General features: G+C 27.0%; 1 protein-coding gene across 1 annotated transcript in view; it reads left to right on the forward strand.

Moving 5' to 3' along the window:
* LOC113549603 (protogenin B-like) overlaps positions 1 to 18,013 on the forward strand; it is a 31,616-nt gene extending 13,603 nt beyond the window's left edge. Inside the window, exons 2-18 of the mRNA XM_026950986.1 lie at positions 6,378 to 6,595; positions 10,012 to 10,111; positions 11,329 to 11,482; positions 11,545 to 11,613; positions 11,683 to 11,930; positions 11,998 to 12,143; positions 12,229 to 12,388; positions 12,453 to 12,830; positions 12,905 to 13,060; positions 13,123 to 13,314; positions 15,048 to 15,208; positions 15,329 to 15,470; positions 16,046 to 16,304; positions 16,368 to 16,498; positions 16,571 to 16,758; positions 16,830 to 17,357; positions 17,484 to 18,013. Of these exons, the coding sequence (XP_026806787.1) occupies positions 6,378 to 6,595; positions 10,012 to 10,111; positions 11,329 to 11,482; positions 11,545 to 11,613; positions 11,683 to 11,930; positions 11,998 to 12,143; positions 12,229 to 12,388; positions 12,453 to 12,830; positions 12,905 to 13,060; positions 13,123 to 13,314; positions 15,048 to 15,208; positions 15,329 to 15,470; positions 16,046 to 16,304; positions 16,368 to 16,498; positions 16,571 to 16,758; positions 16,830 to 17,357; positions 17,484 to 17,654 (3,401 nt within the window). The 3' untranslated portion in view covers positions 17,655 to 18,013. The remainder of the gene's footprint in view (positions 1 to 6,377; positions 6,596 to 10,011; positions 10,112 to 11,328; positions 11,483 to 11,544; positions 11,614 to 11,682; positions 11,931 to 11,997; positions 12,144 to 12,228; positions 12,389 to 12,452; positions 12,831 to 12,904; positions 13,061 to 13,122; positions 13,315 to 15,047; positions 15,209 to 15,328; positions 15,471 to 16,045; positions 16,305 to 16,367; positions 16,499 to 16,570; positions 16,759 to 16,829; positions 17,358 to 17,483) is intronic.
* Positions 18,014 to 18,274: the final 261 nt, after the last annotated feature.

Genomic DNA, 18,274 nt, shown 5'->3' on the forward strand with positions numbered 1-18,274 from the left:
TAAATACTTATGTATTAAAGAATTTTTTTTTGTCTACACGATGATTACAATTATCTTTTATATAGCTTGCAAGTCGATAATAAAAAAAACAGGGATGTTTGAGCAACGTGTATATAATATTATCGTACTATACGATGCAGTAATAGACAATAGTAATACAGGCAAATGACAAAACTGTTATTGGACAAACTGAATTTTTTACTCTTTTAAGTATACGGTAATAAAGAAATCGTTTTTGTATCGCAGAGAAAGAATATACATAAATATGCGTTTAGATCGCACAATTTTCCCGTATACAACTATATACTTTTATATAAAAACGCAAACATGTAATCGGCGAATATTTTAAAATTAAAATCCATGCCGGTATCCGATTGCATCACGCATCGCGATGTATATAGGTAAAAACAAAGAAGCTTGATTATCATAAATTTGGGTTTCCAGAAATCCGAAATTATTTCGTGAGTGTGTTTGTATTATAAGCCGACCTACGGTAGGTAACGACCGTCCGAATAAAAAATAAACCGGTTTGCGCAATAATAATAAAACACGTGCCCCCGTTGATTATTTGGCCTCAAACGAATTCACCTGCTGAATATACACACAATAATCTGGGTGTTTTTTTTTTTGGTAATGTACGATTTTGTTTCTGCGAAATATATGAGGCATGTGTGCGTGCCGTGATTTTCGATCGATTTAAAATAAAACAATTTATATTTTGATTTTTATAATATATTTAGTGTTTATAATATTAATTATTATGTATAGTAGACTCAATTTTTATGATATACCCATTATATGCTATGGATTTATTTTATTATTAGTATTGGGTAGTGCGTAGTTGAGTAGGAGGGATGCTATATAATGCTGACAAAAGGCTAACGCCTGTTGGTAAAGAAATAACAAAAACTCCACAATGCTGATGGCATTGGCCTTGAACAGGACGACTAAGAGAGTTTGAAAATATCCATCAGCGATGGCACACGCAGTTGATACGATAAAATACGTAATAGTCCACTCGAAAACAACTTACTGATGCTGTGCGCAGTCGAGGTCATCGTCAGGACGGATTATTACTATTCTTTATTGTGTTTGTTTTTGTTGGCCAACCGACGGTGGGGGTAAAATAATATAGTTTTTAAGATAACTTGTCAATTATTTTTATTTATAAAATTAACGGTTTATTTACAAGTTAGGTTTAGGTACAATATTAATTGTATGCATTATACATTATTTATTTTGAGTATTTTTGCTGAGTGTGGTATTGTATGTCTAATTTTTATCTTTAGATTATGGTTTCTGATAGTAAATTAGATGTAAATAGTTGGTACTTTAGAAGTTAAAAGTTCAAATACTCAGTAGTTTTTAAAATATATAATTATAATTGTAAAACAAATTATGGAAGAGCAGGAAAATGTATGCTACCTAACATGTGTTTCGGGTTTTTATTGTAATGAAAAAATTAATCTGGGTATTTAAGTATTCATATATTAAGCGAGTTAATTCCCGAGACCTACTTTATATATTAGTTGATTCCCAGGTCATTAATAGGTACGTATAATAGGTATGTACGAGTTGATTCCCGGGTCGGCGGGTCATTATGAGATATGTGCAAATTGATTCCCTATTATATATAAATTGAATCGTTGGAAGTGCAGTCGAAAAATATATTAAATGCAGGAGCAATGGGACTAAAAAATCCATGAAAGTCCGAGAAAAATAAAGTTTTTTAAGAGAAGTGATATTACGTTATGTATGTTATATGTTATTATCACAATTTTCTATTTACGATATAATTTTTAAAATATTTCGACCATTTTTGAGCTATTTTTCTGTAGGTTTTTTTCTATAAATGTTGATTAGAAATCTTTCACTGCAGAGTCAAAATTCTTGAATATGTAATACATGCAAGATTCCTCAAAAGTTGTTCTTATATCAATGTACAAATATTAATTATACATAGGCACATTTTTTTTTAAAAAATATCATCACTTTAGTGTTACTTACATGTCAATAATTGTTAATATCATTGTTAAGTATAGGTAATTTCTGTCTTATGGATATTCAGATTTGAATCGTAGACGTTGCGTTGTAATGTGTTACTGTATGTCTGTATATTTTCCTTAGGTCACAAAAATTGTACAGCATATTCTACCATAATTGATTGTTTTTTAACGTCGGGGCAACAGCGTAGTAGTATTTATTATATTCGAAATAAAGCGTGGGACTGAAATAAATCTTTAAAAAAAGACCGTAAACAATTCATATTGATTAACCTTAAAGATAAAAAATTATAGTAAAGTAGTTGACTTCCTGTATTGCAAGTCGTAACTGTTTGTTCAATTAAAAATTAGTACGGGGCTTATAAGTTTGGCGAATTCGAGAAATTATATATATTATTTAGTTTCTAGTTCATGGTATATCAACTATCATTGACACCGTGCATTGTTCTTGTTATTTTTGAATTTAAATATCTCAATAATATGTCTTGATTATTATCATTTTACGCTCGTATAATACTCATACTACTACATTATATTATAGCATACACCAAAAATTCAATGTTTACGTTAAAAATGGTTTAATGATCAATCAACTTAATTTATAGAATTGTAAATATATTCTTGCAATATCTCCCCTATATTTAAAAGGCCTCTTTTATCCGGTGTTTTTCTGATTTCTAAAAATCTAGTTTAGTTTTTCTTATTGATATAAATTCCAATTCTTTCAATGTAATTTATATTGTCACATTTCCCTGTTTACCTTAATGTCTAAATTATTCGAAGATAAATTATATTTTATAAGTATAAAAGTCCACACTGATAAATTCTTCTATGATAATAAAAAATAATTTAACTATTATGATAAATCTTTTTATAATTTATAACATATCATTTAAAAATAAACAAAAATATGACTAAAACTTATTTAAAAAAAAAATATAATAAAAATATTAAGTACATATTATTTATAACTTGCAAACTTCTTATTTTTAGTTCATAATTCTAAAATAATCAATGAGTAACATGATTTTTGAAGCTTGAGATCAACAACTACTAATTATAATAATATTTACTATTATCAATCTTCACTCAATTTATAAATGGTGCTTTTGAGAATAGTCAACTATTTGACGTAATTTTCACTGATTTTTTTAAGGCTCTTGACACTGTTGTATGTTGATCATGTTATATGTTCTTTTATTAAGTCTGCTTTTGAATATTGTTTTAACACACGGTCTTCATGCCTTTTAAGCTATATATTGTTATTGAAAGCTGTTTAAAATATTCAATTTTTTTCTATTTTTACTCATTTATTTTTGTTATTTTTTCTCTTAACCTACTTCCAAAATTGCGTAGAATCAAATTTAATATATGAATTTTAAACAATATTCCTCACAATAATATCGATTACCTTGTGTTCCTTAGATCAGCGGTTCCCAAACTTTTTTAGTTCACGCCACACTAAAAATTAAAAAAAAATCAATTGCGCCTCCCATAAAAAATTAAATTACAAATTTATAGTATTTAAATATACAAATATTTTTATTTTTATGACAATATAAGTTAACAGTAAATATTTATCACGCGGCTTGCGCCTCCCTTGGGAGGCGCGCCTCACAGTTTGGGAACCGCTACCTTAGATGACATCCTTTTTAATTCTTAAACACGTCATTATAGATGTAATGTCATATTTTGTACTCCATCTCAGTAAGCTAGTTAGTGATGAACTGCTCGATGTACTGTATTATAGTATTTATTAAATAAATATAACATACAACTTTTCACTTAACAATTTTTCCTCTTTTAAGTAGCATTTATATTATAATTTACGTAAATTAGACATTGAATTTTAAAAGTAACTCGTACATTCTACTATTTTAACTGCTTTTTTCAGTTTACCGTTTCCTGTTAAAAAGATAACGAACTGTAAAGAATAATATTACGTATATTTTAAATAATTTTAAAATTGCATTTCTTTATTATACAGCGAAATATGTATTTAACTAAAATAAATTTAAGCCGAATCTTGGAATGTAAAACAATAATTCATTTTATATGCTGGACGAAAACCTTGTGTTCGCAATAGAGTCTTAATATGTAGGTACCTCATAATATATGACATCGTTCATTTTGTAACGGTTGATAATCCATTATTGGTCGATCAAAACTAGTCAGTAATAATAATTAATTTTGTAAAATTTTAACTTTTAGTTAGTTGATAATTTTTAATTTTTTGTTCCTTTTATATGCATAATCATATACATAGGGGTCCACAGACATTATTCAAGGGGAAGCAAAATTAATTTAAAAAAATAATAGAGATTTTTTATACATTTTATTTATAGTACATTTTTATGTTTCGTAATTCTTATATTACTACAACTGGGTATTATTATTATTATTATATAGAGCACTTAAACTATGATAAGATAAAATAATTCAGTTATTATTAAAGAGAGTTTTATACTACTTATCAAAAATTAAAGTATTCTGTGTCTACTAAATTTGCGCGTAACAGATAATTCTGAGGAAAACAAATTTAAAATTTTCAGGGGGGAAAGTGCCCTGTCATGCCCCCCTCTGTGGATTCTCATGGTCGTATACTGTTTGTAACATTGTCTAATCAATATCATCCTATTACATTTTATTAGTTTATTGTTATGGGTTTTAATATTTATAAAATTATAACATTAAACAAGTACAATAAAATTCAATTTATTCTATTTATCGAAGTCTCGTTGTAACGGAATAATCTAAAAAAGTTTCATTTTTTTTTATTTTGTTCTTATTAAAGTCTGTGATTTATAGATGTTTTGTCAACCGTCTTACTTGTATCATAATTATAGCCTATAGATAAAGGAAGTATTATGAAAAAGATAAGAGTTTCATGATTTTTATGTAAGTTATAAATATTACGTTTAGGTTTGTTATAAAAATTATTTTTCAATAAAAAGTACTCAACTAAAAAAAATATTTTTATGCTTAATTATGACCATTATTTAAAATTATAATGATGATTTTTCTACACAGCAGAAAAATTAATTATTGCATATGCATTTATTTTACATTATAAACCTACATATATTTTTCTTTGTATCTTTTTATAATAGACTAGGTATATATCAAATAAACATGTGTCGAGTTTGTAGGTCAAATTAATTGACCCGTTATATAATCATATTTTATTTAAAAATGATCGATAGTATAAAAAAACTCTTCCAAGTTATACTACGATCATAGCAAAACTAATGAAGATTTCAAGGGCCTGGCCCTCTTAAACTACTTGGTCAATACATAAAAAAATGAGAAATAAGAAAACTGATCGTATATTTAGCGTAGTCAATAAATAATATAATTGAAATTGATTTTAAGAATATCCAACGTGTTATAAATTACTAAAAGTTAAAAATTGTAAATGGTTTTTTGTTTTTTCTTATAATTTTCTAAAAACTAATAACAACGCATTAAAAATATGAAAGTTACTATTTTAAATTATTGTTTATTAATCATTGAATTCAATTTTAGGTTGATCAAAAAAAATTTACTGAAAATCACATCATATATATATATAACTATATCGTATACATACATCTATTGTGTTCTATAAGTTAAGGTATTACTCAGTGACATTCTCAGCTTTTTCTTGTAGCCGCTATAGTATAGGGGGATGAACTGTATTTTGTTTTTTCGATAGTTTAATTATAAATTTACATAATGTACATTGGTATAAATATAAATATATTTTAGGAGTATATAAATATGCACATAACTAAGGTTAGGAGGCTAACTAGTTACAATTTTATATATTTATATATAGGTACACATACCTATGTTTTTATACATTCAATTATATAGGTATTTAAACGTATCCTAAATTAACATTTTTTAAGTATATATAACAAAAGATAAAATGTTTAATTTTAAATATTTAGACTTGTAAAAATTATTAAACTAAATTTTAAGTACAGGTATTTTGTTTTTTGGATATTTAATTTTTGGCTGCAGATAATTAGAGAAGATTAGAGACTGAAATATTATCATAGTAATTGTTATCTATATAATGGGTAGCCTTAGTCCTATTATATCTAATCTAATTTTCTATACAGTTTATTGTATAGGTTTGATAATCACGACGTTTTACTATTTTTTTTTTATCATTGATAATGTATAACATGACTACAAAATTAATATATACACTACCCTTTTTTTTCTGTGGTTACCGAAACTGCCTATACTTTGTCTAATAAGAGAATATTTAAATTTTGCGCATCCCCACGTGACATCCAGCCAAGTGCATAGTGACCCTATGTGATTAATTTTAACCTTAAAAAAAGATCGACCTATTTATATAATTCATATTTTAATTTTGAATAGCACGAGCAGACATGGCGGCCGACATTGGACCAGACTCAACGTGGATCACAGAGCCACCAGAGGATGGTGTTGCAATCCGCAGTAAGCCTTATACGTTACAATGTCATTCTACACTGCCGAATGCTACGTATCTATGGATGTACAACAATCGCACTTTGGATCTAGTCAACGACTCGCGCCGTCAGATTCTTCCCAACGGCTCTCTGTTTTTCAAAACCGTAAGCAATTCAGTTTTTCTGTTCAGAGTGTAATGGGCTTGATAAGTTATTTAGTTTCTATATTATATGCTTATTACTTGCGGAGGACTTATGTATCTATGTACTAAATATTTTTGAAACCCTTATATATAAAGTAATATATATGTAATTAGTTATATATAATATATTCTACGGTATAAGGTATAAATAACCGCACAATATTACAATTTGTATCATTTGAACTCATAAAATAATGTATGTATTCAATATTGTCTGTACTTCAAGTTGAACATTATTCGTATTCAATTTTAAAATATATTCATAGATTATAATATACAGAGTGTTTCACCAAGTACGTTCATCCACATTTTTTCTCTTTAACAGACTATAATACAATTATTGTTAAAAAAAATAAAAATATAATATTATTTATGGTTATTAATATATAATAATAACTGTACTGAGTATCTGATATAAAAATAAATAATACGTGTACGTATACATTTATTACAATCCACTTTGTACATAACTGAATACAATTGGCCACTTCACTTTGTCGATACCAAATCAATAGAAAGTCGCGGATATGGAAAAAAAACCATGAGCAATAATAAAAAAATCAATGTGAAATATGCATATAAAATATTTGTTAAATTTTTAGCAACATCAATAATTTGCTGTTTTTCTAATATTATTTTATTATACTCATTTTATTCTAACATTCCATCATTTCCATCGAATATTGATGTTATTAAATCCACATTTAGTTCAATCGTTGAAAGATAACAATATATAATATATATGAATAAGCTATAGGTAGGTTGCTCGGAAATTAAACTGGTCACTGACTCGTGTAACTAATGATGTGTATAATTTTATGGTTTGTATAGTGTTGATGGATCTAAATGTTACTAATATAAAAATAAAATTTTTGTTTTTTTTTATTTCCTAAAGAAAATTAACAATTTTAAATAAAAAAAATTCTGATGACAAGTACAAAAATATTTGTGTCGTTTGGAATAATCAACTTATTTTCCATCCCTAAAACATACTATAGTATAAATAAACCACGCTACATGTCTTTAGAAATATTTACAGGAGATCCGATCCACGGTGTGGCGTGGTGTTTGGACGCAGTCACTGAACGGTGCTACGGTTAGCCCTACCGGCGTTGCTAACTCTTGGATAGGTGACTACCCGGGGATTTCGCCACGAATCAATGCACCATATATATATATGAGAACACTTATTGTACCGTACCCTATCGTAACATCTTAAAGCTAATAGCCATACTGCCATAGTTGCCGTCTTGTTGAAGCTTGATAAAAAAAAAAACTGCAATATAATATTAGTATGGTATAAATAACATTTCCAAATTAATATACGATTACTAGGAAAACCCACTCCGCAGCGTTTTACGTGCATTGCTCATTCGTTGAATTTAGCTTTAGCTCACTTATATAATGTTCAATGTATAAGAAGTTTTATAAGCACAAATTAATCTGTTGGAAATTTATCAAAAATTCAGCGATAAGGATAAATTTATTAAAAAGCAGTATTAAAAAAATTTTTCCAAATACTAAATGGACAAAATTGACATTGATGTACGATACATGTTAGGCGAGAACTATGATAAAATGTTAAGATTTTTTTAATTTATCAAACTATTGTTGACACTGGAAGAATTACAATTAGTTAAAAATATTTCTATATATCTTCGACAACATTTCTGCAGTTGTATAAAACTATACTGACCATTCAATTTGTAATATGCTTAGTGACCTCTTCTAATACCCTATTTTTAATGACATTATTCTATGTAAAAATCTATAATTAATTAATATTGTGATTTAGTTGAAGCTGTAAAACATAGAAACGATAATAAACAAGCTTGGAAATTTACGTGAAAATATGAACCATATACCTTTAAATCATTTTTTTAAAAGTTGAATTTCTTTTAAAATCTTTTGATAAACAAGAAAAAATAAAAATTTCAAGAATAATTGTTCGTCAACAGAATTGTGTATAATGATTGTCCTGAAAACTATTTCTGTTCTGCTATTTCGATGATTTTAATTATTAATCAATTAAAAGAACTTTTTATTAATCATAAAAAAAATTATATCATATTTATATTCATTATTATCATATAAATACATAAATTCGTCAATAAAGACAAGTAATTTGAATGTTAAATAGGTAATTTTTTTGTACTTGGATTCACTATAAACCGAATTAAATCTTTAAAAAATAAAGTGGTCGAATAAATTCATAAAATACTGAAGTACTTAAAGCATATTCTAACTGTAGCCGAAACTTTTTTCCAGTAATTTCTTTTTTATTAAAAGTTTTGATTACTGGTTTCAACCGTAACGCCAGAAAAGACATTTTGTTCTTTAAAAAAAAAGAACTATTTGTAAAATGCTACCGCTGATAGATAAACTGATTTAGTATTACTTGGTATACATAGAAATATTCATGTCTATCTTGAAGAAGTAATCAACCGTTTTTCTAAAGATAAAAATAGAAATTTATAGAATTAATGCTGTCAATTTGAATTTTATTTTGTATTATGTACTGTGCGTATTTAAATTATTATTAACAAACCTTATTAATTTATGTAATCAATTTATAAATTTGTTTTTTTAATTTATCCCCTTCCTGAAAATTTGTTCTGAGTACGGTCTTGAACTCGTAGACTTAAACAGTGAAACAGATCGAGGGACGACGTGTTTAAGCCTAATTAGTAATTATTAACCAAGTGCCCAATATGCAATACCAATAAATTGTTCATAGTTTTCACAAAGTGTGATAAAAATAAAATCGTTGTGATATTAGTTAAATACAATATAAACTTTATTTGATTCCAAAATATGCTCTTGTGTGTTGAAAATTATAATAGTATTTCTATAGATACCTATGTATTTGATTTATAATGCTTATGTATGTATATTAAAATTATACGTTTATACTATCGCATATTTTTGACTTTTGTGTAGGTACTTATAGTATACTTTGGTACTTACTAGTGAATGCTTTTCCTTGAACTTTTGAATCATAAATATTTTCATTGTTCCAAAAATTATCGTGGGCGTTTAATTTGAACAGGTACCAAGTGACATATTATTTTTAAATAGAGCTTTGTAATATTATCCTTTGAATAGCACAAATGCTATTATTATATGTCGATTAAGTGCAGAAAATTGTTAGTTAATATCAATTACCGCTCCTGGTAAAATGTAGAAAAAGTTGCCCTTTTATTATTAGTTTTAGAACTCCCGTGATAGGTATGCAATAATATAGTATCGTTTATTTATTATATGATTCTACATTGATATTATTATATTATTGTTTATTGTGCACGTTTTCAACTTAATAATTGGAATTCGTCTTATCTCATTAATGTCTATATTTATTTGTATCATTATAATGTATAGGTGGCGAACAGAAAAGGGGGCGACGCGGGATCCTATAGATGTATAGTACAAACGCCCACCGGTGCAGTTTCCTCAAAAACAGTTACATTGCTCACGGCAGGTAAATATTTCAATTTAATTGTTTTTTTTTTTAATTTTAAACATTATTGTCAGCATTGCGATTTTTTCCACGACATTATGCTCTTTGGTTTAACTCCATAACGTCATTGTCAGCTACATATTTGGTTATATTATACTATGTATATACTATGATATATACATTTTATTATATATCTGTATAATATGAGATTGGATGTTTTTAAACTGATTTAGTTTTTTACGGATACGGGAAAATACAATTTGAACGCACGGGTTTCAATATTATTACTATGGAATTCTTGGTAGATGAAGTCCATGTGCAGCGTTGCTGATCATGCGATTCTTGGAATGTGACAAGAAAATTCGAATTTTTTTTCGTAATTTATTTTTTTACTCTGTTTTACGTGACTCGTAATAATGCGATGTTGGTGATTGACGCATTATGTACGTTTCCAATTATTATTTTTCACGTTCAACTCGCGTATTCTAAGTGCTAAATATTAAGTCACGTAAAAAAATATAATTCAATACATTCCCATTTTCGTCAACTAACAATTTGTTTTCGTCTCGCTTGATTATTTTAATGGTACGTGACACCAAGACAGTTTATACACAAGTAGTTGAAACGTGTATAATGAGACGCATGCTTTTCAGCGGTAACGTGGTGGTGTATGACTGTTCTAATTGAATTATAATTAAAGATTAGTGTTGTAATGGATTATTCATTTGTTTACAATTACCTTTTATAGAATTTTACGAATTCTTTATGTCATTTTACTGATGTTAAAAAATTATTTGTTTAAAACTTTGTTGAAATATTTTTGACGGCTTTGTTGTGTTTTGAAATTTTGATTTACCCACTGAGTGGAGAAACTGTGGATAATAATCTGTATTGTCTACTAGGATACAATATTTTTTGTTTTAAACATTGCATATTACAATTTAATATTTATTTTATTAAAAAAATATATATATAATGAATACTCACAATAATTTAGTGTGAGAAGTTTATCAAGTCTTGAATATTATTTCATAGTTCAAATTTTAGATTTTTTTATTTTTATTTACTATCTTAACTTTATGTACTTAAATTTATCTGTTTGAATCAAATTTTCTTGAAAAAAAAAACAATAATTTATCTTTAATTAATATTAACAATTTTATTATCAGCTTCATAAATCTAATTACCATTGTATATCTATATATTATATTAAAATTATTATTATATATTTATTTTAGTAATTCATGATTTTGATGTACAACCATCCAATGTAACAGTTAGTTCAGAAGCTAGTCGTTCTGTTATTCGATTTAACTGTCATGTGAATTCCGTTCCTTTAGCAACTATAATGTGGCAGAAAAATGGAGTTGTCTTGTCCAGTAACAATAATAAGTAATTATTAATAATACTAACAAATTAATTTATGTTCTTATAATTATTAATATTTTTAAAAGGTTTGTAACCAAAGTTCCTGGTGTACTATATATTAAACAAGTTAATGAGAATGATGCTGGAGAGTATAGGTAAATAATAAAATATTAATTAGAAATATTATTTAATTGGTTAATTTAATTTACACAATTTTAACTTAGATGTGTGGGAAAAAATCATTTATTAAATAAGACAAAATACAGTGAAGTTGGTCATTTAGTCGTTAACAAGATAAATATTGGAGGATCTTCTGGATCACAATCGGGTATCCAAAAATTAACATTCATTTCGCCAAATGTTTTAAACTTGAATGTTAAGTATGTGACTGAAGGTGACAATGTGACATTTGAATGTGTGGCTACTGGTGTTCCTGCTCCTCAGCTCAACTGGTCATTTATAAACTCTACAGGTAAACTAAAAAAATTTAAAAAATTTAATTAAATTTATGCTAGTATTATTTTGGTTATTGTCTATAGGATACCGACACAATACTTTACTTAATGATGAAGGAACTTCTGTCAACATATTAAGTTTAACTAGAGTAAGTTCTAAGGATTCAGGAACATATATATGCCATGCATTACAATCTGTGACAGGATGGCCAGATTTGCCACATGCTCAAGTAATAATTATATAAAATAGCTTTGTGAATTTATTTTACTTATTATTAGATAATAATAATGCGTTTACCTTCTTCTTGTATATAGTATTTTCGATTAGAAGTGATGACACCTCCTAACATTATTATTCCACCGGAAACACAAACTATGCCTATAGCAAATACTATTCGCTTTAGGTGTTTGGCTGAAGGTAATCCTACTCCTAATATAACATGGTATCACAATGGTCAACGCTTAAAGTTAAATGGTAAGCAAATAAAGATTTGATATTAAATTGCCTCAAGTTAATACATTATTTGATTTTACTTTAGGTCGTATAAAGGCCAAGAGCAAACAACTTTTATTAGTTAGTAATACAGTATCAAGTGACTCTGGATTCTATCAATGTTTTGCCTCTAATCAATATGGGACTGTATGGGCAGGAGCAATGCTCAATATTAGTTCATCTCCATTTGAACCTTCGCCACCTATTAATATCAGCTGCCGTACATTATCTTCTACTCAAATTCAAGTATCTTGGCGAAAGTCTCCAACAGATATTCCTGATGATCCTCCTATCCTTGTTCGTGATGATTCTACGCAACTTGGTTCTTCTCACAGTGGTGTGTTATCATCATCATCTGCTACTGTGTCTACAGATATTGCAAATAAAGTATCCAGAGCATATTCAATACACTATATGCCTACAGGTACTTGATTTTATTTTAATTTTAAAATTTTAAAATTTTATTACTAAGAAATATAACCTTGTTTTGAATTACAGATGGTGGAGAAGAAACACAACAAGTTAGTGTAAACCATTCTATTATTGTTGAAAAATTGAAACCATATAAAAACTACACTTTTTACGTACGAGTCTATAATGGTAGATCTGGATCTGATCAATCTGAAAAAGTCACTTGTAAAACTCAAGACGGAGGTATGTACATTTATTGTAAAAATTTTAGAAATTACAATTAAAAATGTATTTGTTTCTTATAGCACCACAAACAGTTCCAGAATTAATTGTTACTCCTCTTAGCCCAATTTCTTTACTTGTAGAATGGGCTGCAATTAATGTAAATTTGGCTAATGGAGCAGTTACTCAATATCAAGTAATGTGGAAGCGATTGCACAGTTCATCTAATTACATTCAATTGTTACATAATGATGTCAGACAATATACAATAACAGGTAACTAACAATTTTTATCAATGAAATACAAAATAGAGCTTTTCATCCATAAATTAATCAGAACCATTAAGAGACTGTTATAGTACAAGTTAAATCTATTCAACATTCCAAAGGTTGTGCACTATTATGTTACTGCACTGGCTGATTGATAGCCTCCAGAATAAAGATTATACGTTATAGTAGACTAAGTGACAATGATTTTTCAGTTAAAAATATTCTTTAAATTTATTTTACAAACATTTTAAAGAGTTGGTTATGATAAGATATACTATAACTTGTCACAAAAGAGAATAATTAATTAGCCGACCGATTGTTGTCCATTTCCACGCATCTCCCACCAATGACCTGTATTATTGGGCGGTCCCAAATTAAATATAATAATATAACTAATTAGAAATATTAATTGTAAATGTTTGTATATTTTATTTTTTGCTATTTGATAACAGTTATTTTATTAATTTTTAGCAGCTAAAAAAATAGTTTATTTTTATTATTTATATATTACTAATATTAATAGGTTCCACAATAGATTCAACAATCTTTGTATTATGACTAAATTAGAAAATAAATATACAGTTAATAAATTATTTATATTTAATTATGTCATATATATTTATCTTTTATTTAAATACTTAATTTTTTTTTTCAGTTTTTAAAACTTTCTGTATTCTAGAACACAGTCTCTTTTAATCGATAACTATTTTTATTAGGATGGATTTTGTTTTGGATATATTTCACATTTAAATAATAAATACGAGAGAAAAATAAATATGGGAATAATAAAAGTAAACAAGCAATTGGATTTTATGATAATATGTTTTGTCTTTTATACACTGACTAGCATTATATTTTATTGCTTATTTGTATTTAATACTGTAGATATTTACTTAACAATATAAACATAGATATAGATATGCCATGGTTTAAATTTAATATTTAACTATAATAATAAATAGTAATATATATCCCTTTTGTCAAGAAATGTATTATAATGTGTTATAAATAACTCTGAGCCTGGAACAGAACTAGGATATCTTCTAAAATTACCAGAGATGGAACTAGTATAGTAATATCATCAATTTTATATTTTGAATGAAATTAGTTTGTAGCCAAACCTTATAGTAATGCGCATTGTAGTGGTATAACCACTATTCTGAATGCTATATAATTTTTCAAAAAAATGACTTGTTTACATAATTTCAATTACATATATTATAATCCGTTTGTAAAAACATTTTCAACATTTTTTACTATTTTTATTTTTAGAACTTCTCAACATTATTTTAGTAAAAAAATGATATTTGTTCAGTTAAGAGTTTTGAGTACTATTGAAAGTACAAAAGCGTTTTTCTCCCCAAATCCTAGTTACTGTAATAATTGCTTTTTAAAAAACAGCCTCACTCAAATTTACTAGTAACATTTGATACCGGAATACTTCTATAACTTTTACAACTCTAAAAACCAAAGTCCAATAAAAATAAAGTTAAATATTAATTGAGTCCATAATATAATAGAACAACATTTCCCAAACTTTTTCTCTGCCCCTCAATGAAAATAAAAATAAAAAATCAATAATAAATAATAATATATATAGCTAAATAGTACTATATATTATACTATACAGTATTTTAAATTTACGTTCACAGAACACTGTAATAAAGTATAAAAAAAAGTATGATAAATATAATTTTTTTGCTTTTTAACTTTATAGTTTTATTATTGGTTTATTTTAGGACTCAAGCCAGGAGAACAATATGAAGTGCAAGTATTAGGTGCAACACAAAATGGTTTACCTAACATTGATTTTTCATGGCATTTAATTGAGTTGCCGAGTATTAATCCTATCTTGCCTGTACCTATTCTAAGGTTTAGCATTGACCGATCAATTATAAAGGTATGTTGTTGTATTTTAATGTTTACAGAATACTAAATGCAATGAATTGTTTTAGCAAAATATTTGAAAATTCTAAAAATTCTGTTCAAATGTTTCTTATCAAATATTATTTACTTTTAGCTTTCTTGGTTTGTCAGTGACCAATCAATTAAATTTGACTCATATAAACTAATGTATCGGATCACTAGCCAAACAAACCAGACAGTTATGTTACTGCATACACTCAGACCAGACACAAATCATCATATAATACATTATACTAGTAAGTAATTTTTAGTAAAAAAAATGTTTGTGCATTATTTGTTGTTTTCTCTATTTTTTTAACCCACCAAAATTATATCAAATTTGACTTTAGCAGAACTAATTACATAAATGTAATAATATCATTATTTTTCGGCTTTTATTGATATTGTAATATAAAATACTAATATGTTATTTTATTATTATGTGTTCATAATATATTATATTATATTTATACCTCTATCATGTGTGCCATCTTAAATTAGTATACAAAATAAGTGTTATATACTTCTTTCCGTGTAACATAATTTTAAAGCAAGTTAAAACTTTGTAAAATATTACAATTTCAAAATGTTCATTCCTCACCTAAAAATTGAAATATAATCAAAAGCTCAAGAATTTTTTTAGATAATAATGATAATATACTTACTTTTAAGTTAAATAATAGGTTAATTCGTTCTAATATCAAAGCTAAAATATTAAATTGAATAGCTGAAAGTAAATTTGCTATTTTACACATGCTTCAGAGGTATAATATAAATATTATACTAATACCTCTATCTAATTTTTGAATTACCATTAATTATGATTTTTTAGGTGATTTGGATGTTTATGAAGTTCTATTAAACTGTGTATCTGAAAGCGGTGAAGGTGAATCAGTATATAGAATTATAGCAGTTAAGTCTGATACATTGTCACCACCATCTCAGATCGAAGCTGTTGCTACATCACTTCAGACATTGAATTTGTCATGGGTTCCTCCAGATTTTGATGATCCATCCTCTTTGCTATTTATTATTTCTTATAATCCAGTATCTAATTTTTCTCAAAATTCTTCTACAGTTTTCACTGATAGGTAAGTAACAAATATTATATTTTTAATTTTATAGACAATTGTATTTCATTTTTTGTATTTTAGGGGTATGTTTTCATTTGAACTATCAGGGCTTAAACCTTATAGTTTGTATGAAATAAAAATTGCAGTTCAAGATAAAAATAACAGGAAAAGTGAATTCAGTCAAAAAATACAGATACGCACACTTCAAGGAGGTATACACAATAAAGAGCACTGATGTTTTAAATTTCTATATCTATAAAATAAATCATTTTTTTACATTTTAGTTCCTGGCATAGTTGAACAAATAGAATTACAATGGATAAATACTAGTACTGTTCGCATAACTTGGGTAGAGCCAATGAAGTCAAATGGTGTAATTATGGGTTACTATGTTTCATATACATCCGAACTTCACATACCACCTACATCCTGGCAACAATTAAATGTCTCTCGACATAAAAATTCATTAGATGTATGTATTTAATATTTAAACTTTATTTTTGAAGTACAATACTTATTATTGACTTTAATCTTATGTTACAGTTGTATGGCTTAAGCAATAACACACAATATTTCTTTATGGTACGTGCTGCTACTGATGCTGGATTCGGTCCCCAAAGTGGTATATATTCCATTATACCATTAACTAAACAGATTAACCCACCGGTTAATTCTAAATATCCTGCCAATCCACCAGCTTTATATATGGAAGATCAGCAGTTATTAGGCATAGTGATAGGTTGTGTGATTGGAGTTTGTTGCATATTAATATGTACAACAAGTATTGTGTTGAAACGTCAATGTGTGAAAGCCGAACGAGTTCGAGATCCCCAACAAAACTCAATGGGTACTGATGTGGCGTTTTGTGCTCAACATCTACGGCCATTTACTATAGATCGTGATCATCACGAGGAAAGTGTTCCTTTGAACGATGTAAATTATATTACTAGACATATTGACGGAAGAAGTCGATATTCAAGTAACATGTCCGGCATGGCATTGCCACTTCTCGACCAAAGTAATCCAGGAGATCATGACATAACAAATGTCCACATCATTGAAAACCCTCAGGTGAGTTTACTCTGTAACATTGTAATTAATGCAAACAATTATTATTATTATATTTGACTATGACATTATTGCTTTAAACTATTATAATACTTTAGAACTAATGTTTTATATATGCATATATTTTAGTGTACTGTTGATGTTGATGGTTATGATGTGGATAGTCTATTAAGTGAATCAGCTGAAGGTGGTGCAGGTACTGAAGAATCTGGTTGCAGTGACCAACTAGCTAAGAGTCATAAAGGTGGTGGTGATTCCAGCGTGGTTGATGATGGATTTCATGAACATGTTGTGAGCTAAACAGAATGTTGGTTGGTTTGTAGGTAATGGTATAAATGATGTGCCAAAACTGAAACAGAATAATAATATTTTTTATGTATTCCCTGAGATTCACTTAAGTCTGTATTATTTTTTTATACTTTATAATACATATTATAATAAACATCACCAAAAATAAAAGAAATGTTAGGTTTTTACTGACATCACATTACGCATGTTATACCAATAACATAAACTATGTTGGATTTAACCTAAGAGAGTTTATGTAGGCCACTGTTAATTATTTTATTATTATTATTATTATTATTATTATTATTATGTATGACTATGTATGAGTATGTATGACTACTCAAAACAATTTTTTTGTGTTTTCTTCTTATTATTATTATTTAGTTTAGTATTACATTTAATTTTGGATATGCAAATAATTTTTTGACAATTTGATCCCTAAAATGAAATTCAATAATTTTTATAAAACATCGCCTCCAATTCTTACCATTTTTTAAATTATTATTTTTTTAGGATTTACAAAAAAAGTGAGATACATATGTATATTAATAAAATATTGTTAACATAGTTCATAAGTGTTTTCCTGAATATTATATTTATATTTTTTTTAGAATATTTAGTTAGTAGGTTTC

Source organism: Rhopalosiphum maidis, chromosome 1 (genome assembly GCF_003676215.2).
Source record: "Rhopalosiphum maidis isolate BTI-1 chromosome 1, ASM367621v3, whole genome shotgun sequence".
NCBI classification, from domain to species: Eukaryota; Metazoa; Arthropoda; class Insecta; order Hemiptera; family Aphididae; genus Rhopalosiphum; species Rhopalosiphum maidis.